Source organism: Dipodomys ordii, unplaced genomic scaffold, assembly GCF_000151885.1.
Source record: "Dipodomys ordii isolate 6190 unplaced genomic scaffold, Dord_2.0 Scaffold24, whole genome shotgun sequence".
In the NCBI taxonomy this organism is placed as follows: domain Eukaryota; kingdom Metazoa; phylum Chordata; class Mammalia; order Rodentia; family Heteromyidae; genus Dipodomys; species Dipodomys ordii.
In genome coordinates, this window is record NW_012267240.1 from 6815928 (window position 1) to 6832873 (window position 16946).

General features: G+C 38.5%; 1 protein-coding gene across 4 annotated transcripts in view; it reads right to left on the reverse strand.

Moving 5' to 3' along the window:
* Epc1 (enhancer of polycomb homolog 1 (Drosophila)) overlaps positions 1-16946 on the reverse strand; it is a 96765-nt gene that overhangs the window by 28349 nt on the left and 51470 nt on the right. For all 4 annotated transcript variants that reach the window (XM_013014700.1, XM_013014698.1, XM_013014697.1 and 1 more), the window contains exon 2: positions 2109-2268. In XM_013014700.1, the coding sequence (XP_012870154.1) occupies positions 2109-2268 (160 nt within the window). The remainder of the gene's footprint in view (positions 1-2108; positions 2269-16946) is intronic.

Here is a 16946-nt window from a genome sequence, read left to right on the forward strand (position 1 = left end):
GACAGGTCTTGCTATGTTGCCTAAGCTAGAAGAAACTTCTGGGTTCCAGTGATAGCCTTTTTCAGCTGGGGTGTGGCACCATACTCTATGTCTTAAATGTATTCAAACTCAAGTATGCAAACATATCACTGGTTTTGGTAATGGAGCTTGAACTCAGGGCATCATGTTCTCACTCAGATTTTCCACTCAAAGCTGGCACTCTACCACTTGAGCCACACCTTCAATTCCTGGGGTTTTTTTTGTTTGTTTGCTTTGTTTTGTTGGTCATGGGGCTTGAACTCTGGGCCTGGGCGCTGTCCCTCAGCATCTTCAGAAGCTTAAGGCAAGCGCTCTATCACTTGAGTCACAGTGCCACTTGCAGTTTTCTTGTAATTAATTGGAGATGAGTCTCAAGGGCTTTCCTGCCTGTTCTGGCTTTGAACAGCAATCCTCAGATCTCAGAAGAGCAGCTAAAATTACAGGTGTGAGCCACTGGCACCTGGATGCCTAGGTTATTTTTGAGGTAGGATTTTGCTCTATGCTAGGGATCTACGCAACTATTAGTTAAGGTGGAGTATAACAACTTTTAGGACCAAGCTGGCCTCTTAAGTATGATCCCCTGATTTCTGCCTCCCAAGTAGTTAGTATTACAGATTTGAGCCACTTTGCCTTGGTATTATAAATGAGTTAAACTGGTTATGTGATATTCAAAAAACAAGTTAAATGAGTTAGGAATTAGTTAAAACTAATTTTAGAAGGTGCTTACAAGGATCAATGAAAACAAAATAAGATTTATATTTTGCTGAAAAAGCATTAGATGAGCCCCTACAATAATCTCTTGATCATAAAGATCAACAAGTCAACAATGAAAGCCGCAGGAATTTTAACATACCAACTTTTATTAAACAATTAACTCACTGCCTAAGTGAGTGCTGATCCTGGGGCTTGAACTTAGGTTCTAGGCATTGTCCCTTTGCTTTATTTTTGCTAAAGGCTGGTGCTCTATCATTTGAGCCACACACAGCTCCACTTCTGGCTTTTTTCTTCCTGGTGGTTAACTGGAGAAAGTGTCTGCCTGGGCTGGTTTCAAACTGTAATCCAGGCAGCTCAGCCTACTGAGTAGCTAGGATTGAAGGCTTGAGCCACCAGCATCTGGGTGCCTCTGCCCTCTGAGTGCTGATATTATTGATGTGTATTGCCAATCCAGGTCAAACATTAGCATCTTGCTCTAGATAGACCAAAAACCTATGGCTGCCACCAAGTTTTGTCAATTAAGTTTTACCAAAACACAGTTATGTATATCATTTATGTATTCTACATAGCAGCCTTTACACAATAGTGGAGATTAGTGTGACAGAAAATGAATGAGCCCACAAACATACTATTTTATCTATTCCTTTTTGCAGGGAAAGTTTTATGACTCCCAAGTGATATCAAAGTTCCTTGAATTATTAAAAAAAACTTTCTATTCTGACACTTTTTTTGTTTTTATTTCCAGCATTCAAATTGAACTTTTATTTTTTTTTCTGGTGTCTTCTTTTTTATTAGCTTAAGTTGGCTGTGTAAAATAAGAGATTTCATTGTCTATTTCCATACATGTATATAACATACTTGGATCATATTCACCTATTACTCTTTACTATCCTCCTAACCTCCTCCTCACTAAGTCATATTCTTTACCCTGCCTGTATAAAGATCCCATGCTGGAATGAAATGAAAAAATCCATGAAGTTAACTGTTGTCTTTTATGTCAGAAAAATATCTCAAATACTATCTTTTTAAAAAAATGTAATTTAATTTATTTTTGCCAGTCCTGGGCTTGTACTCAGGACCTGACACATATGGATGCTGTCCTGAGTGTTTTTTGCTAAAGGCTCTACCACTTGAGCCACAGTTCCACTTCCAGCTTTTTGGTGGAATTGGAGATAAGAGTCTCACTGACTTTCTTGTCTATACTGGCTTTGAACCTCCTTCCTTGTATCTCAGCCCCTTGAGTAGTCAGGATTACAGGTGTGATCCACCAGCACCTGGCCCAAATACCATTTTAGAAGTTGAAGACTAGCTCTAAGAATTCTCAAACTGATGCTCTTCAACAAATTACATAATAAATGAAAAAAATAATTACTTACGCTGTATGTGAATGAGCTGCTTTGGCATCTTAAATTCCCCAGGATATATGGATTCATAGTAGGCAATATTACTTTCTGCCTCTGGGACAGGTATAACCATATTATCCCTCTTCTCGCCATAAACCTGCTGTGCGGAAATAGCCCGCTGAAGATGATGTTCCTAAAGAGGAAAGACATGTAAGTTTGTATGTTAAAAAGTAGTGAACAGCAGTCTTGCTTTTAAAATAGCCCTTGAAAATGGTGCTAATAATATAATACTAGTAATTAAAAACATTTTTAAATAGAAATGAGAAGATTTTTTATTAGAAGCAGTATTTCCTCAGTTTTTCATTCTTTTCTTCAACCTATTCTACACCAAAATCAAGCTATAGAGATTCAAAATGTTGACTGAAACTGTTAAAGCTTGCCTTTTACAGATGCGATTTGAAGAAAAAGCATTAAAGTATCTGAATTTATTATATGAAGAAACTAAGCTTCAAGTAAAAATATTTTATTGATTTACACGTTCTAGTTATACAGTGCTTTGTAAATTTAGAAAGTTCTTTCATATAAGCCAACTAATATGATCTTTTTTTAAAAAGGAGGATTAGGATTATCTGTATCATGTTCAGTTATGAAATGAACCCTTTTCACACTTGATATACTTCCTTATGATTTTCCAGAGCCATTGTGGACAGTAAAGTACTAAGTACAGGGGTGGAAAGCACTTGCTCTGGACTCAGACTGTCTGGATTAACACCTGACTCCAACACTCCTGGCAAGAAACTGCAGGCTTCTGTGTCCTTTTTTTTCTCTGTCTGTCGTGGGGCTGGAACTCTGGGCCTGGGCGCTACCCTCAGCTCTTCAGCTCAAGGTGAGCACTCTACTACTTGAGCCACAGCACCACTTCCAGTTTTCTACTGGTTTATTGGAGATAATAGACTTTTTTTTATTGGAGATCATAGATTTTCTTGCCCGGCTGGCTTTGAACCATGATCCTCAGATCTCAGCCTCCTGAGTGGCTAGGATTACAGGTGTGAGCCACTGTGCCCGGCTTCTGTGTCCGTTAGTAAGGAAAACAAAAATCTCATTTACAGAGTTTGTTGGGGAGTTAAGTAAGATAAACGTGAGTAAAATGTTTAGTGTAACAGGTGCATAAAATAAACTTCGGCTTCAGAAAGGGTTTTTACCTATTACAATGTCACCAGCTACCACAAACGTATAATTCTCATCCAGCCCCATGAATTCTGAATTTTGGCATCTTATTTATTAAGTTTTTCTATATATACATATGCACATACACATATATAAACTAATTCACAGATGACACATTCCAACAGTAAAGAAACCCACTAAGAATACACATATGCTCCTATGTACAAAACAAGTAGACACATATAAATTGATATGAATCTAGAACCATACCATTCAACATACAGACTTATAGTCCTAGCTTTGATTCTCTTGGAGGTCTTTCAATAGTGGCAATTCTACATTATTTTGCAACAGTTGCACTGCACTGCACTGTACTGATGCACACTTTAATTTATTTAATTCACACACTAATAGGGAGAACCCCTGGAATCAACCTAAATGCATACTCTAATCCTCCACAAATGCCACAAAAACTGCCCATGTAGCTATATACATGATATCCTACTCATCTCCTAAAACAGATACAGACAACTACCAATGCAAATACCTGAAGCAGCTATTCCCTATAGTAATTACTTCTCAGCATCTCTTTTGAATTTAAAAATCTTATCCATCTTATTTTATAACTTAATTATAAATTATGGTTAAGTTTTCCTTTTCTTAATATATGCCCTCTTTCTTCATTTTTCAAAAGTGTTGCTTTGGCTGGGAAGGTGGCTCAGTGGTAGAGTGCTTGCCTTGCATGCATGAGGCCCTGGGTTCAATTCTTCAGCACCACATAAATAGAAAAAGTCGGACGTGGCGCTGCAGCTCAGCTGGTAGAGCACTAGCCTTGAGCTGAAGAGCTGAGAGACAGTGCCCAGGCCCAATAGTTTAAGCCCCACAACTGACCAAAAAAAAAAAAAAAGTGTCACTTTTAGCCAGGGTTGGTGGTGCATGCCTATAATCTTAATTTTTTTCATTAACACAGATATACATTTTTAACTTACTTTTTTTTCTTTTTTTTTGTTGGTACTAAGGCTGGAACTCAGGGACTGATGCTAGCTAGGCAAGCAGTCTAACACTTGAGACACAGCCCATCTTTTTTCCCCCAGATAGGGGACAATAGATATGAATACCATGGACTCCATTCTTTGAAATAGGATTTCAAATCACTTTTTCTTTTTTGCCTGAGTCGGCCTTGAACATGATCCTATTGCCCAAACAGCTGAGATTACAGGACATGAGGCACCGTTCAGAGCTTCTTTTAATATTAAGGAAACTGCTCTTGTGTATTAATTTTACAAGTATTTTTTCTGACTTCTATTTCTTTTCCATAAAGAAAAGTTCTATTAGTCAAATTTAACAAATCATTCTGTTTTTGACTTGAATATCATTCAAATTCCATGGTTATAAACTAGGTTATGAAAACAAACGTTTTCTTCTTTGTAGTTCAAAATCTTCAGGTTACCTAATGGCTTCTGGCCACTAGGCTTCTCATATTTTGTGATAGGGTACTTTTTCATTGGACCACAATGTGCTTTTGGAAGCCCTTATTCTTCGATATACTTCAATATCAAGAGAAATTTCCTTTGATCTACCCCCAGCACAGACACACCAAATTTAACAGTGGGAAGAATAAAGGAGGACACATTATTCTTAAATTTGTATTTTGTTCTTAGTTTCAGAACTCAGGGGCTTAAACTTAGGGCCTGAGCACTGTCCCTGAGCTTCTTTTGCTCAAGGCTAGCACTCTAACACTTGTGCCACGGCACCACTTCCGAATAGAACCCAGGGCTTTGTAAATGCTAGGCAAGCACTCTTAACACTAAGCTACATTCCTAGCCCCTTAGTTCCAAACTCTTAATCCTTCATTTCCATGTGTAGTTGAACAAATAAGAGAAAAAAAAGGTTTCATCTTTTCAATTCTAATGGAAATCTGGCCTGTTTTACTCTGGTAATAATTTTAGACATAGTACTCAAGATTATGTTGATTTTACTAGTTTGATGTTTACCAATTGAAAGGTAACTGATGTTACCAAATGAAAGGTAACTGATGATGAGCAAGGCACAGACAAATGTCTGAAATTAGTGGGTCAGAAAATTAATGTGTCACATATTTTCCATTCTCTAATCTCCAGATTATTTAAAAAAAAACACTACTGTCAGGTTTTTACTCTATTTTTAAGTTTATTTATTTGGCAGCATTTGAACTCAGGACTTGGTACTTGCTCTAGCACTTAAGCCAGGCCTCTACCCCTTTCTATTTCTATATAGTTTACTTGTTTACAAGTTTTGTTTTATTTTGTTTTTGTCAGTTGTGGAGCTTGAACTCTGGGCACTGTCCCTCAGCTCTTCAGCTCAAGGCCAGTGCTCTACCACTTGAGCGACAGCACCACTTCCGGTTTTGTGAGAGGTTTATTGGAGATAATAGTCTCACAGACTTTCATGTCCGGGCTTGGCTTTGAACCACGATCCTCAGATCTCAGCCTCCTGAGTAGTTAGAATTACAAGCGTAAACCACCAGCTCTCGGCTTCGTTTTGCTTTTGTTTTGCCAGACCTGGGGCTTGAATTCAGAGCCTGAGTACTGTCCCTGAGCTTCTATTGCTTAAGGCTAGCACTCTATCACTTGGACCACAGTGCCACTTCTGGCTTTTTCTATTTGTGTGGTACTGAGGAATCGAACCCAGGGCTTCATGCATGCTAGGCAAGCACTCTACCATTCTTCCCAGCCCGGTTTACAAGTTTTTCTATATAAGACAACAGAGATTCTTTCCCCCTAAACAGTCAAAAGTTCAAAAATAAATATATTTCAATGAAAAAAAAAGTTAAGTGAAATGTAATTATTTGGTTTTGAGTCAGAATATGCAGTGGTAAAACTAAGTAAAAATACATACCAGACTCAATTATTTATTGACTGTTTTGATGAAAAAGCTAAGATTATACAAGTGTAAAAGTTCAGATATTCCCTGAAGACAGTGCTTATCAATAAAGTTTTTTTTAAACAAATCTGTTTGCTGTAGGTTAAATAATTTTTAAAAAGCCACATGCACTGCAAGTTAAACTGCTATCAAGAATCAAATACAGATTAGAAAAGAATAAACAATTTTGCGGAAGTTCAGAGGCACAGTTTAAATATTCATTATCCTTGCTACCATAACACTAGGCTTAAAAAGCATTCTGCCTGCCTCCTGTGTTTGAAATTTTCCCAAATGCTTCTTCTTTCTTCCTTCTTTCCACATTTGACACCAAAATATTACAAACTGAGCCTGGGCCTCAGTGACAGAGACTCAAATGTATATCACTAGCTGAACAAAAGGCCTGAGTTGAATTGTATCTCCAAATGACATTTGCAAGAACCAAAATATCTACCTGAAGGAGAACTGCTCAGACAAGTGCCCTAGTTTTAAACATCCACACATTCAACTCTTGCCTATGTAATTATAGTGACCTTCTTCTAACCAGTTTCTTCTTCCCACTTTCATCTACTCTTTACAAAACAGAGTAACTGTATAATATCCAAGTGAATCATGTAATTTCTCTTACAAGGTCCAAAAGGATTTATACTTGTTTTCTTGTTACCCTAGCTTCATTTATGGTTTTCCTCTTCACTCACTCTGCTCTGGAATACTGAAGTTCCTGCTGTTTGGCAAACTTACAAGAAATACTTTCCTTCCTCACCTCTTTCCAGTTTGTTTAAAAGCCACACCCCTACAGTCTAAATAGGTGGTTGACACCAATATCAAGTGATGGTAAGGATTGCAATGTCAACTCAGAGGAAGTTGTGGCAAATTGTTTTACAAAATCAAGTTCACACAGTCCATATAGCCTAGCAATTCTACTTCTAAAATATTTACCCAAGAGAAGCAAAATACAATCCCACAAAAAAGACCTGCAGTAAGATTGTTCATTTTTGTTAGTAATAGCCTCAAATTATCCATAACCAAACTTCTATCAATAGATGCACTGGGAAATAAATCAACAGAACAGTACCTGCCAAGCATTTATGAGGCCATAGGCCCAATCCTAGCACTGAAACAACCCAACCGCCCAACTCCCTCACCCCCCAAATGAACAAATTCTAGCAAAGCCATAAAGTGAAATACAAATCAACAATGAAAAGGAAGAAGCTACTTATATACTTGCAACAACACAAGTAAATCTCATAAGCATCAGTGTTTAAAGCTCAAGAATATACTCCATCTATCCATATATACCTCTAAAATAGGCAAGATTCACTTAGAGTGGGGACAGAAATCATCATAGTAGTTATCTCTGATAATAGGAACAAGGACTGATTGAGGAGAGGAAAGAAGGTATTTCTGGGATGATGGTAATGTTCTATATCTTGTGGGTGGTGAGTTATGCACATATATAAATTTGTTAAAGTTCAGCTAATATGTGCTATTGGGGAATTTCATTAACTCTCAATTCCGTCAAAATGGAGGAAAAAAGTAAGCAAATATTGTACTCCAGTTAATGATAAGTGTATCGAAATATTTAAGAAACACACTGATGTTTGCAATTTACTCTGAAATACAGTAAAAAAAAAAGATAGAATGTTAGAGAGATGACATATATGGACAATAAAGCCAATGTTAATATTAGTATCTCACTAATAGAGTATTATGGGTAGACAATCACCATCAAACCTTTGTCAACTCCACAACATCCTGCTCCCCTATCGACTTGTCATCTCCTTATATACTATTGTTTTATCTACTGTCAGTTCCCTCTCACCAGAATAAGACCCATGAAGGCAAGTCAATTTTGTTTGTTTTACTCCAGCTATAGACTTATGGCCTAACACAAGTATCTAATAAACAGTTTTAGAATAAAAAATCCAAGAGTTATACCAATTACTTAAGGTCTACAAATTATTCTGGCTTGGAATAGATTTCATTTAAAAAAAAAAAAAAACTAAGATAAAAGCTGGGCACCAGTGGTTCATGACTGTAATCCTAGCTACTAAGGAGGCTGAGATCTGAGGATCGAGGTTCAAAACCAACCTGGGCAGGAAATTCCATGAGACTCTTCTCTCCAATAAACCACTCAGAAAACCAGAAGTGGTGCTGTGGCTCAAGTGGTAGAGTGCTAGGCCTTGAGCTGAAGAGCTGAGGAACAGCACCCAGACCCAGAGTTCAAGGCCCACAACTGACCAAAAAACAAAAACAAAAAAACACTAAGATAAAGTACCATAAGAGCAAACAAAAATTAAACATTTTGTTTTTATATTTACAGTACTTAGAGTAAGTTAAAATAGCTGGAAGAATATTTGGCAAGAAAAAGTAACGCAATGTTTATTATAAAACAAACAAACATAAAAGAGGGTTAATTAAGCCAGGCTCTGGAGGCTCATGCCCATAATCCTAGCTACTCAGGAGGCAGAGATCTAAGGATTGCAGTTCAAAGCCAGCCCAGGCAGGAAAGTGTGTGAGACTCTTATCTCCAATTAACCACCTGAAAACTGAAGTGGCACTAGTGGCTCAAATGGTAGAACACTAGCCTTGAGCTGAAGACTCAGGGACAGTGCCCAGCCCAGAGTTCAAGCCCCACAACTGACAAAAAAAAAAAAGAAGATTAAAGTGTGGCTTAAGTGACAGAATGCCTGCCTAGCAAACATAAAGCCCGGAGTTCAAACTCAAGTACTAAAGAGAGAGAAAAAAAAATCCTAAGACTATTACTCTCTCCCTGTCCTCCCACTTAAAATACAGTATTCTGAAACTTTTATTTCCAGTACAAATTAGTGAAGAAGGACCTCTACTGAGGTATAGATAAAACAGTACAATTTTGTTATTTCACTGTGGCATACATATTTACCAAATTCTGTGCATTGTCAAGAATTTTCAGTGAACAGAACATGTCAAAAGTTTCCAACATAAAATGATCAGAGGTTTCAAAATCAAAGGACAGGTCAGCAAGAGGCAGGTAATCACTGTAACTGTAGGGTAATCACTGTACTGTAACTCTTGCCTCTGTTAGCTACTTAATATGTAGTTGAAGGCAGGCATAAGCCAAAGAAATAATGGTCTTTGTTTCTGCCACCTGCAAATACTGACTCAAAATGGGTAAGGTAAGGGTAAGGTGAGCATCATGAAAACTTCCTGTTTCAGTAAGATTACCACAAGGTTGGGAATACTCCTTAGCACCTAAGCCACCCTCAACCTGCTCTCATAGGAAGAGCTATGAACAGAATTCCCTCTCTTACTGAGTTGGCTTTTCAAATTAGGTCACCTTCCTTGCAATATCTTATCTCTTGGCAGGCCATTTCTTCACAAAAGTTAAAGTAACTTAAAATTACAGGACCGCCCATTCAAAGGCAATCCTAGGTGAAATCAAGCATGACCCTTCTTTGTAGCCCTCACATTGTGTTGCGCTGATTAATCACTTTTGTGTTCAATGTGATTTTTAGCAATGTCAAGGAAGAATGAAATTAGTCTTCCTCTTTCATTTTCTGAGGCATTCTTGCTAACCTTAGGTAGCACAGGCTGGCTTCAAACTCTTAGTCCTGCTTCAACTTCCCTAGTGCTGCAATTAAGCCACGTACCACAAGCCTGGCTTTTTACTAGAAGAAATATCACAACCAGTGAGACTCTTAGCTCCAATTAATCACAAAAGGCATGAAGCAGAGCTGTGGCTCAAGTGATAGAGCCTTAAGCAACAAAACTCATGGACAGCACTCCAGCCCAGAGCTCAAGCCTCAAGACTAGCAGAGGAGAGGAGGACAGTGGAGAAGATATCAAAGATAATTGTGACTCCCTCTCCCACTAACAAAAATGCAATTTGGAAATTAATTGTAGAAAAAGGCCCAAAGAGATTCCATGCTTCCAAATTAACTCAAGAACTAGTCTTTATTTCCCTTCCATTGGTCATCATTTGTTCCTTGTAACTCAGCAGCCACATAAAATACAAATGTTTCTTTCCTTTTTATTAATAGCCTAAAGAAGCACCACTGTGTCTGCCAAACTGACTGACACTAAGCATGCTTATGTATTAAACAGTGCAAAGACTGTTCCCAAGCTTTATGTCCTTAGCCCTTGTACAGGCTCACCTTTGCAAAGGCATCTACTAGCATGCCTTCAAACTACCATTTGTACACTGGTGATTCAAAATCTTAATTTCTGGTTCTGATTTCTGCTGAGCTGGATATATGTATGTAAACACACACACACACATACACACTTACCTGTTACTATATATGTTCCAAACATCTCTCAGAGAGCACCAAAAACCCCACCTTTTACCCTTCAAGTCAAGAGCACCAACATTCCACTCTTCACTCTATTACCTACTTCATTGAATTGTACTACCACCTAGCCAGTCACTCAAGTCAGAAGTGTTTGAAATTTTCCCAAATGTTTCTTCCCTATTTCCACACCTGGTGCCAAAATCTTACAAATTTCTTATTGTTAGTGTCTAGAAATTATTCAATATTTTTCCATCACAGGGCCAATAGCTCATCTAACAGCTACATCACATTGTTCTCCATCCCCCTACAGTGGTCTTTCTAAAATGGTCTGAAACAATCATTCTTACACTTAATCCTTTGGTCTAGTACTAGAATTCAAATCTAGTAAAATTCAAACTTCTTGGTATGACAAGCAGACCTCTTTATGATCTTTCTACTATGAATTTCATATTCCACCACAGTGAGCATCTAATAGAACTTTCTGTAACATCTATATGTAATGCTTTTTATCTTTATCTACCTATACTCTCTATTCTTTATAATCATACTAGGTGTCTACCTTTCCTTTAGAAAGTCTTCCACAACTTTTATATAGCACTATCCCAATGGTACAGTGAAAATAAGTAACTGTGAACTTAAGAATTGTCTAACTTCTAGGCTGGCATGGTGGCTGGCTCATATCTGTAATCTCAGCTACTGGGATGGTATGACCACAGTCAGGCCAGATTTTAAAAAGTACATAAATAAAGGCTGGGGAAGAAGCTTAGTGGTAGAGTGCTTGCCTAGCATGCACAAAGCCCTGGGTTCCATCCCTCAGTACCTCATAAACAGAAAAAGCCAGAAGTGGCACTGTGGTTCAAGTAGTAGAGTGCTAGTCTTGAGCAAAAGAAGCTCAGGGACAGTGCCCAGGCCCTGGGTTCAAACCCCAGGACTGGCAAAAACAAAAAAACAAAAACCAGACCAATGATCCTAACTATGAAGGTGGGCATAGGAAGGACTATGGTCTCATATCAGATTCTACCTGAGAAATAACTTTAAAGAAAAAGAGGAGGGGGAGGGTTATGGCTCAAGTAGAAAAATACCTGCCTAGCAAGTAGGAGGCCTTCAGTTCAAATCCCAGTACCACTACCAAAAAATAAAAATAAAAATCTATATACCTTTCTCTGGAAGTTGAACCTAAAAGTCTGAGGGCAGCCAGAGATACTAACACAAACATAACTAAAGAACAACTTCTAGCTTCATATTTAACTGAATTTGAAAAACTGAGTAATTCAGTATCAGAAAAAGAACTTCCTGAGAGTGATTCCATGCCCTAAGCTGCCTGCCTCGTACAGAAGGGCAAGGCATTTAACAGGGGGGAAAGAAGAGAAGAAAGAACAAGTTCAATAATAAGAATTGTTAAAAGGCACTCACTATGTATAAAGCATTAAATCTATTAAATAAGCTTTGGGTTATGAGCCTTTAGCTTCTATTATTAAGCTTACTGTTCATATTCTCAAAACTAAATAATAGCTAATTTGTACTGAGCACTAATTACAGCTAGGGCTAAGTACTGTGTATTTGATTTTGTTTTTATTTTTTGGGGGGCGTTTGTGAGGCCTGAACTCTGGGCCTGGGCGCTGTCCCTCAGCAATTCAGCTCAAGGCTAGCGCTCTACCACTTGAGCCACAGTGTCACTTTTGGCTTTTTCTGCTTATGTGGTACTAAGGAATCAAACCCAGGGCCTCATGCATGCAAGGCAAGCACTCTACCACTGAGCCATCTTCCCAGTCCTGTGTATTTGTTTTATTGTAAATTGTTCCATCATTAAGGTATGCAGGGATTTCAATGCTTAATTTTTGCAAATGCATGGTTCTCATAGATTTTACGTTACACCAAAATACTTTATGGTCCACTAATTGAATATGTCTTAATTAGTTATTTGATTACTGTTAGTGTGATCTATCGAAAGGTTTAGTGGTACCCAGTCTTTAATTGTCAGTATGTAAAAGGTACAATAATCATTAAGATAGAAATGATGCTGTGATACGCCAACCCATTCACTTCCACAACAGAATTTATCAATTTTGGGAAAACATCTTGTGAGTGCACTGTTCAACTCCTTTAAAATGAGTTCATAGTGAACGAAAATTTAGGGAGATGCCATCTCAACAAACAAGCCAACAGTGGTGGCATATGCGTACAATGCTACTTATTCAGTTTTATCATGTATCTATCAATAGCCTCATATATGATCTAATAGCATATTTTTTAAAAAAGGGTGAACAAATATAATCATGGTATTTAGTATATACTATGTGGGAAATGAACTATGAAACTTGTAGGCAGGGACAGGAGTGGGAAACTGGGGGAAAGTGAAGGAAGGGGTGATAATGTCTAAAAGAAAAACATATGCATTACCTGAATTGTGGAACCTCTCTGTGTAACAACTTAATAATAACAATAAAATTGCTGGGCATTGGTGGCTCACGCCTGTAATCATAGCTACTCAAAAGGCTGAGGTCTAAGTTTTGCGGTTTGAAACAGAAAAGTCCCCATGAGACTTATCTCCAATTTACCACTCGAAACCTGGAAGTGGTACTGTGGCTTAAGTGGTGGAGTGTTAGTCTTAAACACAAAGAAACTCAGGGACAGCACCCAGGCTCTGAGCTTAAGCTCTACAACCAACAAAAATAAATAAATAAAATAAAATTATATTTAAAAGGATAGGAGGCTCTCCACTGGAGGGCCTAGGCAAAGGAAAGACTCTACTAAATAAACAAGCAAAAACAGTTATGGATGTTCCTGAGGTCACAGAACACCTATCTAGCAGACAAAGACCCTGTGCCACCAAAAAATATTTGTTTTTTGTATAAGGATAGATCAAAAACCTTAAGACAAATGAGTGCTGGTGGTTTACCACTGAGCTAGTTAGGAGGCTGAGACTGGGACAATGGTTTGAACAAGCAGCAAAGTTTCAGAGAGGCTAGGAGTGTGGCTTAGTGGTAGAATGCTTGCCTAGTATGCATGAAGCCCTGGGTTCAATTGCTTAATACCACATAAGCAGAAAAAGCCAGAAGTGATGCTTTTGCTCAAGTGTTAGAGCTCTAGCCTTCAGCATAGAAGCTCAGACAGAGCCCAGGCCCTGAGTTCAAGACCCAGGACGGGCAAAAATAAATAAATAAAAAATAAATTCAGAGACCTCTCAATTAAGACTTGGGCACAAAGAGGGAGGGAGGGAGGGGCACATAAATGGAAGGAGTGAATAAATGCATCGGTGCTACTTACTATATTAAAAATGAACCACACAACTTGTAGGTGGGGACAGGGAAGGAAAAACTGGGAAAGCAAAAAAAGAGGTGACATTGTCCAAAGAGAAATGTACTCATTACTTGACTTATGAAACAGTAACCCCTCTATACCTCACCTTTATAATAAAAAATTAATTTAAAAAAACTGTACGTGGTGGTGTATATCTGTTCTCCTAGTTATAATGGGAAGTGTAAATTAAAAGGCTCTATAGCACAGTGTGGACCTAGGCAAAAGGACTCTATCTCAAAATAACCAGTGAAGGACAGAGGGTAGAAAAGAGGCTGGAGGTGTGGCTAAGCACTAAAGAACCTGAGTTCAAACCCCAGTACTGCCATTAAAAAACGAACAAAAAACATTCTTGAGATAAAATATTGAGAACTTCAAAAAAAGTTCTCTAGAAACAAGAGGACAATTAGCATATTGCCCCAAACACAAGAAGTTGTAGGATAAAAATCTTCAGAATCTTTTTTTTTTGGGGGGGGGGGGGGGGTCTGGGCGCTGTCCCTCAGTCTTCAGCTCAAGGCTAGTGCTCTATCACTTGAGCCACAGTGCCACTTCCGGCTTTTTTCTTTTTGCTTATGTGGTGCTGAGGAATCGAACCCAGGGCCTTAGGCATGCAAGGCAAGCGCTCTACCACTGAACCACCTTCCCAGCCCCCAGAATCTTAACTTTCTGTACCAATACACAAAGATGACTATGGAAATATTTCTGGGATGATGGCTTTTTCTGGCTCATCTGTGGCAGGTGAGACTAGGTGACTCATTGTGGTTAGTGACCTACATTACATCTGCTGGTGAAGGACCCATTGACTCTGCCCCAGCAGATCTATGATAACAATCTAAATGTGACATGAATGAGAAATAAACTTTTGGTATTATAGGCCATTAAAATTTCAGGGTTAGGAGAGGGAGGGGTAACTGGGAGTTAAAGAGGGATAGGGTACCAATGATTAAAAACAAATGTACTTATTGCCTTACCTATGTAACTGTACACCCAAGTTCATCACCTTCTCAAAAATAAAACAAAAAACTTTGGGGTTGTTGTTATAACATAAATTATCATAAATCATCTATTAATGGGTTGTTTAGAAGTAGATTACTGATGCAATAAAAAGCAAACAAAAAAAAAAGGAAAAGGAAACACCTGTAAGTATATGTTGTTGGTTTGAAGGTCAGTAAGCAAGTAAACTTTTCTGTATTATACAGTAAAAATTGTTGGGTAAAACTAACTTGAATAGCAATAATAGACTTAATTAAACCTGTACCTTCAGGGAAGGAGGCTAACACACTGAACTATCAATAATGGTGCATTGGTTGTTCTGTTTGAAAAGGAGGACAGGAAAACAGAGATGGAGAATGTGACAGACACTAAGGCATATATAGTTCTCTAGGAACAGTCTGGTAGACTCATAGTAGTATTTAGAAGAGCTATCAAAAAGGACACTGATGTGCTGTGAACAGCAACACACTAGAAGTAACTGATTCATATGACTGAATTAATAGGTAGGAAGCAAGTTGCAAAGCATTTTAGCTCCCAAAGATGACAGACACATTATCCAAAGCCTACTTCTGACAAGGCTAAGAGAGATGATAAAAATGAAGTATCTACTAGATTCAAAAACCACAAAAGCCACTGGACAGAGGAGCCATTTCAAAGGGACAGGCATAGTGCCTAAATAAAAATATTCCCACAGCTAATGTAAAGAAAGAGGGCCTACAAAGTCAGCCTGGTAAGAGTTTGGAATTGTTATGAATTCGCAACTACAGTACCTCTCCCAGCCTGCCTTTGTCTAAATGAATGTCTATTGTGGTTATACTGTCCCTGTAAGTTCCATTGTACATTGGGGTAGGAAAAAGATTGAAGATAACTTTTTTTTTCTTTTTGGTAGTAATGGGGCTTAAACTCAGGACTGGGAGCTAGGAGCTAAATTCTAGCTACTCAGGAGGCAGAGATCTGAGGATCACAGTTTGTCTCTGGTAACTATCTGGTAAATACCAGCTTTGAGTAAAAAAGGTAAGAGGCAGAGTTCAGGCCCTAAGACACACAACACACACACAGCCACAGGGCCTCAAGCTTGTTAGGCAGGCACTCAATGGACCACAACCCTATTCCTTCTTCACTTTTAGTCATTTTTGGATACCTTGTGTTTTTACCCAGGGCCAGCTTGAGACTGCAGTGATTCTCCTGATTTCCGCCTTCTCAGATAGCATTTTCACTCTTAGAACTCCAGGCCAGAAGTAAACATATTCAGAGACTTGACAGGATAATATGTGCACCTGTTGTCCCTAAATCTCCATGTTTAAGACTCCAATTAACTGGGATGTTGGGGCTGGTTTCACTGTCGAAGAGTTGAGTGTACTGAGAAAAGTGAACCAAATCTTTGGTTAACCTAGGACAGATCTGCCATTTGTGTGTGCTGATTTTTGGCTCCTCTCTACATTAACTTTGACTGCCAGATTATTTTAATAGATGGCTCAAGCTGGGTTTTTGTTTTTGTTTTCCCCATTTCTCTATCACAGTCATGTTCAGAATAAAGATTGCTCTGCTCTGTCCCATTGAATCCTGAAGTAAGGTCATACAGAATAAAAACTTTGTTAACCTAATGAGTAATACAAATCAGTTCCAAATCCTCTAAGATTGGGGGATTGTATCTTTGCAGTCCAATTTTCCCTACCCTGTCTGATAATGAGACAGAAGCATTATACTCACTGTCCCCTAATTCAAATTCCCTTTACCTTTGTAAGAGATGAAGTGAGTGAGGGTGAGAGGCCTAGTAGTTGAGAGACTTGCCTCATCAGAGTAACTTCAGGGCAGGATCATTATCTTCATTTAATTCTAAAGCACCTCCGAGTAACACTACTTAACTCTAAAGATAGCCTTGAGGTTAAGTGGAACTACAAACATGAATAAATTAGCAACAGGTCAATCCAGTCGTTCACTCAATAAAAAATTGAGGCATTAAACTTACTTACAAAGGTACTTGGAAAGCATAGAGTCCTCTAGTAAAAGACTATACTTAAATAACCACTAAGAAGGTTATAGTAGTAGCTGCTATGAAAAAATATGCTTGTAAGTGCCGTAAGATCTGTCATAATGCCGGGCGCTGGTGGCTCACGCCTGTAATCCTAGCTACTCAGGAGGCTGAGATCTGAGGATCGCGGTTCAAAGCCAGCCCGGGCAGAAGAGACCGTGAGACTCCTATCTCCAATAAACCACCAGAAAACCGGAAGTGGCGCTGTAGCTC